Source organism: Polyodon spathula, chromosome 15 (genome assembly GCF_017654505.1).
Source record: "Polyodon spathula isolate WHYD16114869_AA chromosome 15, ASM1765450v1, whole genome shotgun sequence".
NCBI classification, from domain to species: domain Eukaryota; kingdom Metazoa; phylum Chordata; class Actinopteri; order Acipenseriformes; family Polyodontidae; genus Polyodon; species Polyodon spathula.
In genome coordinates, this window is record NC_054548.1 from 15,979,183 (window position 1) to 15,995,916 (window position 16,734).

General features: G+C 35.4%; 1 protein-coding gene across 3 annotated transcripts in view; it reads right to left on the reverse strand.

The window, feature by feature from the left end:
• The window catches only part of LOC121327528 (neuronal membrane glycoprotein M6-b), a 40,457-nt gene that overhangs the window by 4,075 nt on the left and 19,648 nt on the right, over window positions 1-16,734 (reverse strand). The window contains exons 1-6 of one of the 3 annotated variants that reach the window (XM_041271600.1): window positions 12,831-13,190; window positions 3,704-3,890; window positions 2,686-2,842; window positions 2,065-2,236; window positions 997-1,070; window positions 840-905 (exon numbers count right to left, since the gene is read on the reverse strand). In XM_041271600.1, the coding sequence (XP_041127534.1) occupies window positions 840-905; window positions 997-1,070; window positions 2,065-2,236; window positions 2,686-2,842; window positions 3,704-3,890; window positions 12,831-12,891 (717 nt within the window). In that variant the 5' untranslated portion in view covers window positions 12,892-13,190. Of the gene's footprint in view, window positions 1-839; window positions 906-996; window positions 1,071-2,064; window positions 2,237-2,685; window positions 2,843-3,703; window positions 3,891-12,830; window positions 13,191-16,734 lie in introns of those variants that run through there. The other 2 variants (XM_041271602.1, XM_041271601.1) reach the window with 2 other exon arrangements.

The following is a 16,734-nucleotide window of genomic DNA, read 5'->3' on the forward strand; positions in this document are numbered from 1 at the left end:
GTCCCCTTTTCTGATTGTTGTGCAGGGAAAGATCTGAATTTACTATTTCAGGTAACACACCAGTGTTGCTTAAACAGGGCACTGTGGCATTATTTCGACAACTTAATTACCAGTATGTGAATGTTTAGGTTTACCAGCTGTCCATATCAGCAGTTATATTGTAATCCCAATTATTTCTGTACTTTTTATAAAATGCTCCTTCATTGTGTGTGTGTATATAATATATATTTTGAAATATGTGAATTACTAAGGATAGTGAATTGGTGACCATTGATATGTATTAGATACATTTAAAAAAGTAATAATAAAGTAAATGCAGTAAATGTACATTGGTCAATTATCAAAAAAGATGTATTGAAATGTTCTCTCCTTGATTGGACCTTGCAGTTCTGTAACAGTAATTCATCCATGACCTTAAATGCTTAAAGAGTAAATTCAAATGTCCTGTGACTTCCTTTTTAGCATTAACCTTAGTATTGCATTGTTTTGTAATGATTTTCAGTTGCACTGGCTCTGTCTGGATATCTGCTTGCTTTGAACTTAGAGGTAAAGGCAGATTTAGTGGCAAAAGATAATAACTCAGTATTTGATCAACCACTCAAAATGACTGCAAACACCACAACATTGTAAGAGAAATTAAAAAAAACAAAACAAAAAAAAAAAACAATTCAAATGAATACTTTAAACATACCCCGCATCATCCACTAAGTCAAGTAGATAAATGTTTTCATCAATCAGAGAATAGTAAAATAAGAAGGGAGCATTTTATTCCACACTTAACAGAAAAGGAAAATTGGTATTAGGAATTGTATTGATTTACAGTAAAACACGTTACTCACCAATGCAATAACAGTGGCACCAGCTCCGGCACAGGCCACGATGTACAGATGGTAGGACAGGTAGAACTAAAATAAAAGCAACAAAGGTATTGTTTTAACAAATTAGATGTAAAACATACGATGAACCAGACGGTGCAGAACAATGGTGCAATCGTACCTCGCTTGTGTTGCAGATTTCTCCTAACCCTGCACCACAGGCCTTTCCAGGAGCTGCGTTCCAAGGAATGATTCCTGTAAAACAAAAACAAAAATAGAAAAAAAAGTAAGGGTCTGTGTATTTAAGTGTAGACATGATCTTTACTCTTATTCACTAGAGAACAGTAACTGCAGCAAATGGGGTATTTGGGTTGCCTGAGAGGAAGAATCAGAACAGCACAAAACGTGATTCCACAGCGTGTATGAGTTTCTGACCTTCATTACTTTTGATTAAGACAACTGGTTTGTTTTTTCTCAAGCACTAAAAATTAAAACATATATATATATTTTTTTTAACATACTTTTGTCTAGTTTTCAAATGTCAAATAAAAGGGTAATTGGTCCTTTAAAAATAGACGCACAATTACATTAAGTAGCCATGTTGTAAGTGGAATTACAAAGCAACAATATCGAAATGGACCCATTTAATTAAGGTACTGTATATCCCACCTGGATTAGCCACAGGGATACTGCACTTCTGCATGGTGGTGAACGGGACTGAGGGGACTGTTTTTGTGTGTGGCTGTGTTCATGTTGTCTTCACTTGAACTAAATATAAACTTTGAGTGCATCTTGAACAAGGACTCAGCGTGTTTGTTTACACACGACACAGCCAGGGACACGATCCATCAAAGAAAAATTGTAATCTTAATGGTATCTAGTTTTGCTTCAGACCTGGGAAGAAAACACCACATGAGGCAAAACTATGTCTAATATAGGAAAATTGAGTCTATAAACACAAGCTTCACAGATTGGCTTGCTTAAAATTTTGGCTTGCTAACTATTTTTATATAATGTAAAAAAAAAAAAAAAAATCTGGAATTAAGTGTGGTACCAAGATATTAAGTTCCACAGGTGTTGCGATTTTCGGGGTTCCTCAGAGTAATAACTGTGTGTTTACTTTGCCTAAATTATCACTTGTCTTATTCTAATTGTTAACTAACATTGTGAATGCATGTAAAACATTTAGACCATATTAGTAAATGCCCATGATGAACAGTTCCAAAACAAGAATGGCTGGAACACATACCATACTGCCTGACATCCACACAGATGGATTCAATCGAAGAAGTCATGTTTGCCATTGGAGAGTTGAGGACTTGGCAGGTCGACCACATGTTGTAGAACAAGAAGACAGGTACAGCCGAGAAGCCAAACACACCCAGCCAGGCAACTCCGAGCACATAGGTCAAGAACACAAACTGGAAAAAGACAAACATACCAATTATTGTGCAGCACTGAAAAGGTTCTGCAGACTCTTTTTTTAAATGTTCATTTTTGGAACATCATCTACCAGTTTAAATGGCTGAAAAGATCAGTGAGGTTTATAATTCTGTTTTATTTCACATTTAATGTGTGAGGAGATAATACAACACAGTACAGTTTTGATAAACAAACAAATAGGCTGTTGCCGAGCCCAACGACTGACTGTATACGCTTCTGTAATTACTGTACAAAAATGAAATACCTCATTCCAAAATGATTTTTTTAGTAGCTAGTGTGCTGCATTTCCACATGTGATTATGTATTTACTGTGTGACCACACATGCAATTACACTGTAAATATTTTAATCTGTTGAAAATCATACAGACAGATAAACAAATGCAGTAACTACTAAAATAGTGCCAGTATCTATGATTAGACTTGTACCATTCCACTGATGCATCGTCCACAGGCTGTAGTTTTGAATTCACTGTGAAGTTCTTTTACAGCACTGGTGGTGTAGAAACCTTCAGCCAAAAGAATGATTCCATACAAGAAGAAAAATGATGCTATTCCATAAATGATGTACTGCATGAGCTGTACTCTGCAACAGCAAAAAAAAAAGACAACTGCACATAAATCCCAATTGTACACCTACACTGATATCCATTACTGAATCTCAAGGGACAATCTGTTTACCTACTCTCTAATATCTATATCAAATATCTGAGAAACAAATGTGTAGGCTTGACAGTATATCAGATAGAACAGGTGTTCAATGGCCTGCTTAATGATCTATGACATGAACATCACACTTTATGATGTGTCAAATACATGAGAGGAAAAAAAAAAACATTCAAATTAAAGATTACAGCCCATGTGGCGTATACAACTGCATGTAAAGGCGTACCATTATACCATTATTTTCTGAGCCTTTAATTTCCCATATGGGGACATGAAAATTGAATAATGTAGGTTATTACATTTTGATGGAGATTCCCTATTGCATAAAAATGATAATTTAACCGAGTTCAAGCAATCAATCCCACATGCTAATTCCATTTGTTGACAATCAATAATAAATCTGCCTGGATTAATTAACTATAATACGGTGAATGCTAGGATACAAGAGTTTAAATCAGTTTAAAACTGAAAATGAATTACTGTGTCCTGGTATTTTCAGAGGTTTATATTCATGTAAAAGGTATAACTTTTCTGACTGTTCTGTCTACAAAAAAAAAAGACATGTTTGTGTTATTAATCGATTACTGGATTGTATGCATGGTCTGATTAATTGCTGAGAAAACAACTCAAATTTGTATACAAACCATGCGTTTTAGACACATTCTTTTTTAAAAACTTTCCAAGAATAACCTTTTTATATTTAAAAGGCAAGACTTTCACCTTCAGTATTCTCAGGATTATATATATATATACTAACAATCAAGAGGATTGACAAACTTACACTTCAGTTAGCAAAGCATGGTCGCTGACGGTCTTTGAGAAGTGGTTTTCCAGAATGGACACTGTCCCTGTTAATGCCACATGGCCACAACCACAGAAGAGTGCAACACCGGAGAAGCACAGAATGGTGGCAACCAGCGAGGCGTAAGGAACTCCCCCCAGGCATTTAATGCAGCATTCAAAACACCCTGCAGATACACATGAGAAGCAAACACAATGTTAGCGCAAAACAGTCCTAAATCTAGGTGTGACACATACCCATGGCATAAGTAGGTCACAGTTTCTACTGTGTATTTAAAATGCTGTTTTATCAAAGTGGACAAAAAAATTGCATTTTAGATGTATTTCAGAGATAAGTTAGATATATTTTCTTTGCATATGGGGATAAAACAGCGCTGCACAAAAACTGAAATGGTAGTGAGCGTAACAATAAACTGGGGCGAACAAGTCTGATTATTCTATAAATGGGTCATTCAATACGATTGTTCTGATGAGCTAGATGTGCAATAGTAACTACTTATTGGAAACTAGCCAACAGGCCTGACCATCAATCAATGTGGCAGCTAGCAGTGGCAGCAGTGACCCTAATCTTGTTGTCAGTAAAAGGAAGCAAGTCCAGAGCAAGACCATCATAAACAAAGACAATTTGTTGTGTATGTATATCGTGATGTAGAATGTCTAAAATGAGGTAGGCTGTGGTTAAGATAATGTTGATGGAGCCATGCTTGTATAACTGAGTGGAAACTGAATGTGTTTTCCCTGGAGCAATACGTTTCTGTTTTTCTCAGTTAGACCTAACCTTGTTGACATCCTTGTTGACAGACCTAACATGTTTTAATGTTTGGTTAAGGGGTATGCCCAAAGGTTGTGTCCTGTCACCATGAGTCGCTGGTTTTCTGCCGCAAGCACCTCTACATGTGAAGCTATTTATCACCCAGATTAAAGTGCTTTAAAGGGAAGCAGATGGGCCAGAGCTCTGATAGCAGGCTGGCCGCTAAAGAAAATCATTAGCAATTTATTTTTGTAGAATGATGTTATGAAAGTGACCTAGTATGGCCGTGCAGGCCACATTGCTGTAAACGTGACAGATACAGCTAAATGTCATGAGTGATAACTACAGTTTAAACTGCAATGAATATCAAATATCTATTAGGCAGGTTTTATTACGTTCTTATGAACATTGAAAAATGCCAATTTTGTTTAATTTTGTAGCATGTACTGTATAGTTAATCTTGTTGAGAAGCCATGTAGCCCCCCCCCCCCTTTTTTTTTTAAAGTAAGCACTAAGCAGCTTTGGTTTGGTATAACAAACCACTTGCTGCCCCATCATTTTGGTTTTGTTTATTTTGAAAGCACATTCTTTAACACACACTCTGATATTACTGTGTGAATCTATATCCATGAAGGAACATTTACTAGTAGCCATTCCTTAAACTCACCACCCTGCAAAGGAAAAGCTGACTGCCAACTTTTGTTTCACCACAGTGCTAGGAGAAGCAAGCAGTGTGGAAAACTGGCAGCAGTCTTACATTTCTTAAAACAACAGGCCTTTTATCTGTGCCGAGATGAAGTATCTATTCCTTGAGTATGGTGCCCAACTAAGGTTTTATTAGGAAGAACAATTTAAAGACTACATGGTAGCCAGCAATGTACAGTTCTGAGTGAAAATGGAACACCACTGGATAGTCAAAGCAGTTTATTCATAGTCTCTCATGGGTCACTGTTTTTGAATGACACAGCTTAAGGTTGAACACTGATACAGGCTAAGTCACAATAAAGGCCCAAGCAGCAAGCACCATGTAGGGTGTTTTTGATTTACATTAGACTGGGTTCACAGATAGTATGCCCTAAATTAACGCTAAGCCCATAGTCAATAATTGATAAACTGTGTGGATATTAAGCTGTCCATTCTCTTGTCGTAGTTATTGTAGTGTCAGTTAAACTGTATGAAATAATTTTACAAAATACCTTGTCTTAGAGTCTAAATCTAAATAAAATGTTCCCTTTGAATTGACGTGCTAAACTGAATTCTCAGGAGGTATCCATTTTGAAGCATGTACGCATTTTACACCTCATAGAAAAGGAATCTGAAATGTGTCTAGTCAGAATGCTTTGGGTTTTTTTTGTTTTTTTTAAATTGAAATTGAATTCAAATATATTTTACACATATCCAAAATAAATATATGTTTATAATGTACTGTATCAAAATTAGGCCCAAAATATGCTAGAGCCACAATGGAAAGACATATGTATATGAATTCAGTGAATCTGTGTCTGACCTTCTTAATGACAACAGCTGCTGGAAACTAGAGTTCAAATGTCAAAATCAAAAAATACATTCAAACCTCATGTACTATATCTAAGTGAGGGAAGCTATTTTTTGGTGTTGCAATGTTAAAACACATGTATTAGCTACAGCACAATGGTTACATTGTCAGAATATTCACTATAGTTCTTTGTAAAGTGCAGCATTTTTGTCCTGGGGCTTGCAAATAGTGTTGCCATGGCACTGTGTTAATGCTGGCCCAATTAATTTGCTCAGAGCTGCTCCATTACTGGCCATAGATTTTACACACTGTGAAGAGCGGTCTGTGAAAATAAGCCCTGTTGTGTTATTCTTCATGGAATGAATACTGTTAAATAAGATTAAATTAGGAGAAAATGCTAGCCTGAAGAATCTGATGTCTGGGCAATTAACACAATGATGCTTTACTACTCAGAGTCCCAGTGCAGTTCCCTGTTAGGTGCACTGTAGACCTGCTTATCTCTTTATTTATATTTCACAATAATTATTTAACATATTATATGGTTACAAGGAATTTATTGGGAAATTATACATAAACTAGTTAGGCCTTTTGGTTTCCATGGCAAAAACAAATCTCTCTCTCTCTCTCTCTCTCTCTCTCTCTCTCTCTCTCTATATATATATATATATATATAATATATATATATATATATATATATATATATATATATATATATATATAATATATATATAGTTATATATTTCCCGGCTTTAAACCTGAAATAACCCAAATTTAAGGAAGAATTGCTCATATTTACTAAACATTTGCTCATTTGTTGTTATTATAAAAATACTAAAAGTATGAAGTTAATTGAGTGTTTGTTGGATCATGAACAGTGCATACAGTACATTACTACTAGTTTGTCAAAACAATATGTAGGCTTAGTAAAACTGTCCCACTGTCTCATTACTGACAGAAAGCACTCAATATTAGAATCCGAGACACTTCTATTGCTTTTATATCTGAGCTTTCAATAGCAGCCAATTGTATTGTACAGTATTACAGAAAAGTGTCACACAAATTCACATGCTCACTACTGGCTGCAGGAATCCCCTGATGTCCCGCTGAATAGACTAAACAGAAAATAATCAATGCTTTATTAATAGATACATTCATGTTGTTTTTAGGCTATGCATTTGTTTGGGATAAAGTACAGTTCTGGTGCATCTTTATCAGCACTTCTTTTCTTATTTGTATGCATTTTTGTATGGTTTGTACTCCTATTACACATTTACACTGTACATTTACACTGTAAACACATTTACAATCTGTCATAATTGAACCAATGCTAAACCAATATTAATTAACTTCTTGTTAGGAAGCAATTTTCGGGTCAACATTGATTCCATATTGCTGTTAGCTAACATAAAACTGGATCATACAGCTACAACGTTAAAAAAAAAAAAAACAGACTGAACAAGAGGCCCATTTGTCCTATTTCTGTCATGCAGAGTTGAAGGTCAGGCAACAATGTCATCAGTTTCCAGCTGTTGGACTGGAAACCTTTCCCAAATCACTAAACAATGCGCTCAAAAACATGAAGCAGCTTTTAAAAAGCGTTACAAAAATCAATGGCTTTTTTTTTCCGCTTGATAAGAGTGTGCCAAACAATAACAGCCTAACCAATGAACTTGATTATGTTTTAATCTGTTGTCCGAGTTACACGTTACAGATGTAAATGCAGTTTCTTTTTTTGAAACAATTGTTTTACTTGCACAGTAATGAAATGTAATGTTTGACATTTAATCCCTTATATATGCAGGCACTGTTTTCTATTTTTAAGTCACATGCAACATTGTATTTTGTGAACAATGGCACCCTTTTCTGCCTTGAAACTATGTTTCACACTGTAGATCTTGTGTCTATTTTTGCTGAGTAAATCTTCCTGTACATGTGCTTGCAGCTGGTAGAATGTATTCCTCACAGAAGTTGAGGACTCAGTAGAATATTAATAGCATTAAATCTTAGAAATAGATCTTTCTTATTTGCTGACAAATCAAATGCCTCTGATAATGTATGCTTTATTCCATAGAATGTCTACACCATAAACTAATGGATAGTTAACTAGCTGTCAGAAAAGTACAGTAACTCAAATAATACACATTTATAAGAAAGACTGGTGAGTGGGACATAAATTCTTAATTTGACCCCTCCCCCAAATGGGATTCAACAGTCTTGGCATTCTCCATTTAGAACCCACTCATCTGGATAAGATAAATGCTCAACCCCGCTGTTCCGCATCTTTTCATCTGTCCTAAAACTTATTGGATGAGCTGTAGTAATTTCAAATGTGATCTAATAAATGCTCTGGTAGATGTCAGTAAGCGTAGCTTTCGACAGTCTTTGCTGCAGTTACGAAATAGTTTGTAGAGTTAGTCTGACGAACTCGTGCTTCACTGCTATACAGTATTTGGTCCCTAAGCATTATAGAGAACGGTTCCATTAATCCACCACATGCACTTCACACATCTGAAAGGTAAAAACAATCATCTGTTGTTGATTATACAGCTTTCGAGAAGCCTGGAGCTGCACATTACAGCTTGGTACTGAAATGCAACCTCATTGATGCTGTTTCAACATCTCCTTTGCCATTAGCACAGCAGATCCATTATGGGATATTTCAGAGAATTCAACAATGTAATTGCAGCAGTCTTTTTTGTTCAATATCAAGCAGCTCCACACTCACGTGTTATTGTTTGGAAATCTTTCAGCAACTTTACAGACGCAGTAAAATGTGCAGTACAGTGGTAACATGTTTAGGCTGTCACGTTGTTTCATTTCTAAATCTAATAGAACAAGACGTTTTTACCATAACTCATTATGGTCTCCATGGCAACTATACCACTTTAGAATATCATACCTAAATGAGATGCAAGCAGCATAAGCTTTCAAACAAGGTACGTGAGAGAGGCATATTAAGTCCAGCCCACATGTCAACTCAAAATGTATTATTGTTACTGTATTTATATTATATATAGAAAAATTATATATATATATATATATATATATATATATATATATATTATATATATATATATATATATATATATTCTATAGCATATATATATATCTCGTGCAAGTACTTGTTTCACTCATGCATGATTAGCCCTGGACATTCCCAGGTTTAAACATGATGCACTCCTGGTGGATACAATACTGAAAACATACAGCTTTACAGCTAGTCAAAGTTAATTAAGCATGATATATTCAAACAGCTAAGGAAGACACAGCATGCATGGATATACCCCAAGCCAATTAGTAATGCATACATGTGGTGATTTTCAAAGCTCCATGCTCTCCTTACAGTAAAAACATTATATCCCTCTAGTTACCAGTACTCCTGTTTGTGACTGAGTTCTGCTGTGAATAAATGGAAAAAGCTGCATTTTTAAAACAATGTGAAATAATCCTGTTTTGTGTATGATTAGGCATTAGGTCCAACAATTATTTCAGCTTGTGCTTCTTAAAATGTTTCTAACATGGCTGAAACTCATCCAAAATACATTTTGTATCCCTTTTTGAAAATAAAGAAAAAGCTTTGTGAACAGTCCAGTAAATCAGTAACCTAAGCCGGAATACAGAATCTTCAGGTTAACAAATGTAGCTGTGCTAAGTTTTTAAAATCCTGCAGCTACTGCACACTAACCTACCTGTACAGTAGAGGTGATCTAAGTAACCACAATGAAGAAAGCTATACCTGTGTGTGCACTTCAGAAGTTTGCCAGGGTGCAGTGAACACACATTTGATCACTATGCTATCTAGCTGTCAACACACTCTGCCCTTTCTCTGTTCTATTAACAATAACTATGATGTACAAAGATAAAGCAAGAACAAGTTATGTAAAAATATATTTTATATGTGAATGGCAAAATTGTGACACATTAAACCATATGATGTGATGTAGAAAGGCTAACTGATAATAATTATGCTGCAGCTTGAGTAATTAATTTCTAAGACAGATTTAAAACTAAAACTAAAATTAATCAAATTCGTTGGCTTTCGCAGTTAGCACAGCACTGAAGGAATGGTTACTATGAAATCTGTTTAAATGCCCTTGATGGCAATAGTGTGGTACAGCACAGGGCTTTTTAAATTTAAATTTAGTGTTTATTTTTCTATTTACATTTGGGTTTTAAGTATTTCTCCTGTCCCCTCTTTTTGTGAATTGTTCGCCTGTGATGATATTTTGTGTTCAATGAAGTTAGATCCATAGAGAGATATAAAAACAAGCTTGGTCCTCAATTGGTGTGTAAAAAAATGCATGCTGAATACACACACACACACACACACGCACACGGACACGCACAGGCACAGGCACACGCACACGCACAATTATCAGAATGTATATAAGCAGAATGTATATAAATATTTCTGTACAGCCCACAAAGTGTTAAACCAATTTGAAAGCCACATTAAATTAATCTGTATTACAGTGGGATTTCTTTGACCAGTTAAGCCAGATTAAGAGGGAAAAGATTACCTTTCTCATTCCAAGAAACAGCATTGCTGGAAAATCATCAAAATACTTTTTTTCTGTACACTTATATTTCTGATACAAATTGTATGATTTGTGATGTACAGTGCAATGTTATTATTATTTTAGTTTTTACTTTATACCCTTAGGCAGGAAAATTTGCATTGTGCACAATCATTCCAGCTCATTCAATCTGCCTTCATGTTACATCCCCATTTAGCGCCCGTAGGTCAAATCTGTCAGATGTTGTATGCTTTACATTATAACTATGGACAAACCTTGTGAAAGTATCGTCGATGGATCTTACATAATATCTAGTAAATGAAAACTGCAGCACACTGACGACATACAGAACCAGTATAATAGTAAGTTGCTCTGTCCTCTGAATGATGTTAAACTACTGAACTGGTTTTCATTAGCACAGCTTTTTATGAGAAAAACAAACAGAAAAAAAAAATGTAACCTTACCTGCTGTAATGCTTTTTTAAATGGAAACCAGAGACATCACTGATCTCACCCTAATGGTCCCTGATACTAATTCTTTTTTAGCTTCATACTATTAAAAGCAGTGTTTACAATTAATTTTTAAACTGTACTTTGCCTGACACTATTAACAGATGGTATCCATTTATCTTTGACACAAACAATTATTTTTTAAATATACATATTAAGGCTGGAAGCCAGGGTGCATTTAGCTGAGTTCTACTATTATTAATTACAAACACTGAAGGCTCTGCTTTGTATAATACAAGTGTGGTTTAACGATTTAAACAAATGAAAGCCACTTATTGTAAAGATCATCATAACTCAATATGACATGTTCTTGCACTTTTGACTTCAGTTCATAAAAATGAAATGCAATCTTGAACTGCAATAACCATTCTTCCAGTGCTGTAGATTCACTACAAAATACCCTTCCAAATTAAAATGTTTGCAGCACTCATAATACAGACAGTGGAGAGACATATGTCTTCAAATAAAGCTAGTGTTAGAGCTTTGTTTTTCAGTCATTTGAAACATTCACTCAAGGGGATAGAATTAAAAAACAGCAAAATGATTATTGTGAAACTTGCTTTGGCTAGATTCTCAATGCACTTAACTACACACGTTATCGTCACTAGCACAGTTTTTCCTCAAGAAAGGAAAAACACACCAAATAAGGTAAGAACACGCCCAATTAAGTAACTTGGTCAGCTTATTTAAGGAGCTTGTTAATATTAAGCGGTTTCTTTTTTGATTTGTTGGTATTTTTTCAGAAAACATATTGTGCTACTTGGAGTAAATTGCTTTGAGTCTCAAAATGTCTGTTCTCAAAGTAAAGCTTTAACTCACTGCACTGTGTTGATTAATTGCTCACCAAGTCATAACCCTTGAGAGGACAAGCAGGCCATTAAAACAAATGGAAAGCCTATTTTTTTGGATTGATTAACAAATACATGTCAGGCCTGGCATGGTTACAATAAAAGGGTTTCAGCCTTGTGCTATTCTCCCATAAAAATGAAGGTACTGTATAAATTCAAATAAGACGTCTAAACTTCATCTAAAAACAAAGGTCACCCATTTATCACTGTCAAGAAGGTGGTGAGCTAAATTCATAAGGCTCTTTAATAGAGACACCATTATCTGCTTGTAAAAATTAGTGTTGTGTTATAAGGACAACAGCCTGTCATAGTGAAAAATATTAATCACATCAATGCATTATGAAACAATACTGCAATAGCACTGCTGGAGATCATTCCTAATCACAAAGCCCTGTATTTTTAAACAGTCAGTCCTCGACAACCTTACTGATTTACATCTTTAATCGCTAACCACAGTCATCACCCATATTAAGGAAACCATCTGTCAGATTTGCTAGTAGATGTTATTGTGTACACTGTAGTAACTCAAGTACCAACCAGTGCCATATAAAATGAATCTGCTCACAAAGACCCTGGGGCTGTAGGGAAATAGTGTAGGAAATGGAAATCTACAAATGCATTAAATGCATTAGAACAAGCGTAAAAAGATAAGCATGATGTAAATAAACAGCATGTTTTTCAATAATCACATTAAAACGTATAATGGATGCTGACGCTGACAGCAGGAAATTAATAAATTGATACAAAACAAATACATACGTATGCACTTTTGTAAAAAGAAAAGTCAGAACAATTCTTTATGCCTCCTAATTATGCTTTGCTTGGTTTACTCATAATCAAACATACATTTTATGGATGTTTCAAATAGAGCAGAAACTAGACCGCTTTGTGCTGCTTGGCACCACAATAACTGCAAGTAGGTTAAACCCATTTGTAAACAATCTGGGAAAAGCATTAAACTACCCCATTGTTGGGGCTCATGGTACCTTTTTTCTCTTGGCTTTGCTCAGGATTTTCCTCCACTGCAGTTTCCATGGCTGGCTTCATCCCATCAACAAAAAATGCTTTCCTTTACAAGCACTTTTCTCTCTTCTCTCTCCCTCTCTCTTTCTGCTCACCCCCCCCCCCCCCCCCCCCCTTTTTTTTTTACAGCAACAGTGATTGACCGTCTCTGTGCGTCTTTGTATATTACAGTTCTTTCCAAGATGCAAAGGTCTTGTCAGATCAGATTTTGCTCAACTTACTTGTCCATAAAAAATTCTGCCAGCAAACGTTCAGCCATACAATTAGAAAATGGTCTTTCTGTTTGCGAAATCTGTTTAGGATTCAGCCCTGGTTACAGTGGGAAGAGCATTCATTAAAACCCCCCTCTTCCTCTTTGGTTAGGAGGCTTCCAATGAATGACAATCAAGGGCTGCTACTGAAGAATAGATGTATTACATCACAAGATGGTATGTGTGTCAGAGTGAAAGGAACCCCCTCCGCTCCCAGAACTCAGCAGTGATGAAAGCCTTCTTATATGCCGTCTCCTGGGAGAATGCTTGTCATTGCACAATCACAAGTCTTTCTTTCCCAAGGGACCCCAGTTAGTGTGTGCTCTGCATTTTGATTTATTCCATATGCCCTCTGCTCTTGCAGCATATACCAAGTCTCTTACCACGGTCTCCGCTCCATCTGGTGACTTAAAAAATAAGGTTTTGGTTTCCACCAGTCTGCAGCTAATTAAGTATTTCCTTACTGGTCTTCAGGCAAATAAATCCTACTACATTACCGGGCTTGGTAATTCAGAGGTTAGGGTTAGGGTTAGGGTTACAGATAATAATCTTTGTCAACTTAAGATTTTTTAATATAGACAACATCTATCTATATTAAATGGTACATCCTAACATTCAAGTTGAAGTTCTAATTGGCTTGCTTCTATTAGCTGTCAAGCAGCCCACAGGAGATATACCCAACATGCACACAGAGAGTTAACAGGTTTATATTAACTATATATCAGTCGTGTGATAAAAGTTTGTATTCATGTAATGAAAGTGTATCCAGTGCAAAAGCAATTGTTATCATCAAAACGTTTAAAGTGTTTATCAATACACTACGAGCGGTTCCTCTAGCAGTGAATGTTTTTAGTAATGGACTTTAATGTAGAAAATAACCAGTCCCCATATGGGTATTAATTTAATGCCAAGACCTAGATTCAGTGTAAAACTTTAGAAAACAATTGAGCATGACGCTAGTAACAACAATGCCTTGCAATACCAAGACAACCTCTACTTTACTCAATATTTCATGCTGCTTAGATTACTGAACTAGAACAATGATAAACCTCACGAATCTCCAATCAGCTTCTAAGTCGAACACTCATTATACTATGGCCCATGCCCTCTAATGCTAGTAGGACTTCAGAATCTTGAGTGATCCAGACCAAAATATAACATTAATATAACATGTTGAGTTTATAATAGCATTAATATCCTCTGCAGCAGTCAATACCTGTAGGTAACTGACCTTCTCTTCTCTTAGGTTGTATTTTGGCAAACCTGAATGGTAATTTTGCAGTTCACTATTCTATTGCCATGCTTTACGGTATGTACAGTCGATGGTGCTTTATTGCGACGCCTCGAGAGAAGGAAAAATATCAAGAATAAGCAGCTGTCCCAATTAAATGGCAGTTGAGACGACCTTAGTGACGCTTTTTTTATTCTTAATGAAAAGAAAAAGAATGAAATCACACCATATTATGTTTAAATGTTAAATACATAATTTAAGATATGAGTCAATGTTTTTTTTTTTATTTCTAAACAAAATTAATCGCATTTGCGATGCTGACATGGCAAATTCCTTTGCAACAGCAGCCTGAGACGACTCCTTCTTCAAGAGTCCAACTTGATTTAGGCAATTTACGCAAGTCAGTGTAATCATGTACTGACTGCACTGTGCTATGCAACCTGTCTTGCTCTGAAGAGCGATCTACGTTCATCATTTGAAAATACTGTATCCCAATTAAAGAAAGTGACGCCCCAATTAAATGACATGAATAGCATTGGGAAGAACCGTCTCCCATTTAAGCAGCAATTCCGATTATCAGTATCCCCAGTATTATCAGTATTATCAGTATAACCACCTTACACTTGAAAGGTTATTATGAACTATCTGAAATATAGTAATACAGCATTGTAGAACATGTTATAATTTAAACTGTAGCAGCTTTAAGAAATTATTTATAAATACAGTAAAATATATTATTCAAAATTATCAGGGCCAGGGGCTATTCTTAAATTGTATTTGTTCAGATCACTAAATTATTGATATGATTTCATTCTTTTTCATTTAATGTAGAAATAAAAAAAAATAAAAAAATCATTTTGTTTTAGAATATAAAAAAAAACAATTGAATTGTCTTTTAAATTCAAATGTGATGTGATTTCATCCTTTTCCTTTTTTTCATTTAGAAATAAAAAAAAAAAACTGTGATCAAGGTCGTCTCAACTGCCTCTCGTTTAATTAGGACAGCTGCTTATTCTGGTTATTTTTACTTCTCCCGAGGCGTCCTGATAAAGCGTCAGCAACTGTATTAGACATTATCCTGATCATTTCAATAATTTTATATTTTAGTGTTAAAAACATTTGCAAAAAAAAGCACCCTCAGTACTGTAATAAACCCAGAGCAGTAAAATATAGATTACAAATGTTTTTTTTTTTTTTTTTTTTTAACATTTTAGTAGCAATATAGAAACTTTTGGGTTTTTTTGCCAGTTCAAAGTTGCCCTTTGAAACCACTTTTTTGTTGATAACTCTGCCCAACTTTTCAGCCTATAAATACAGGAGTGTTGCTGTGTCCATTAGCAAGCTATAACGTGGGAATTGTAATTAATTTCTCTATTATTAAAATCAATTGTGCAGTGATACTAGACGAAGCCCATGAGAACCTGCCGGTCTCTATGTAGCCTGCAGGCCATGGGTCTTCACGGGTGAATAAACACTTAACATCTATTCAACCCTGCTCTCAATACATAATAGCAAATAGCATCACTCTCACAATACAAACCTCTGCATTGTATGCTGCTTCATCATTATTCATATCTCAGCTATGACATGAGAAAAAAAAGGCTCTGACGGGAAATATGGGGTAAATTACCATATACCGTCAGCACAACAAAGACCCTACTTTTTAACTTGGGACTGTTTATTTAGCAAAAGGTATCGGTCAAATTCTATGAAGTTAGGAACAAGGCTCAGTGGAACCTTATGGAACCTTCTGATGAATGTTTTCAGAAAAACTGAAATACTTTACCCATTATATATGACTCAATTTAAACTTACAACCAGGGCCTTCATGTAATAGCTGTGTGTGTGTGTGTGTGTGTGTGTGTGTGTGTGTGTGTGTGTGTATCAGCTGAATATGCAAACGCAATTTAATATACATTGTAAACTAATTGATATCACCAAACACAAACTTTCTTGTACTTCTCATATATGGACCAGAACTGCTTATCCTATTCTGCAGATATAGTTTATAATTGTACAAAGTGTTATCAAATTGTGAGATTCACGCATTAGCACAATAACCTATAAACGTTGTTGAAGAAAACCATGTATAATTTTTAGGAGACGGTTGCCCACTTGAGCCCCACCAATGGTAGTCTGAATAAACTGGTCCAAAGCTTTACACCTTGGTTAGTTCAAGTTATGTTTAACACATTTTAACACAAGGTCTAGTTTATCCCTTAAATATTTACATTAAAAAATGTAACTGACAGTTAGTAATTAATCAACTAGAACAGCAGTTTTTAAAGTGTGGGGTCATGAACTTCACAATGTTTTCCACGATCTCAATCCCCAGCACAGTTATGGGATCTCTGTGGGGTATATTGACCCCATAACCCAGACTAG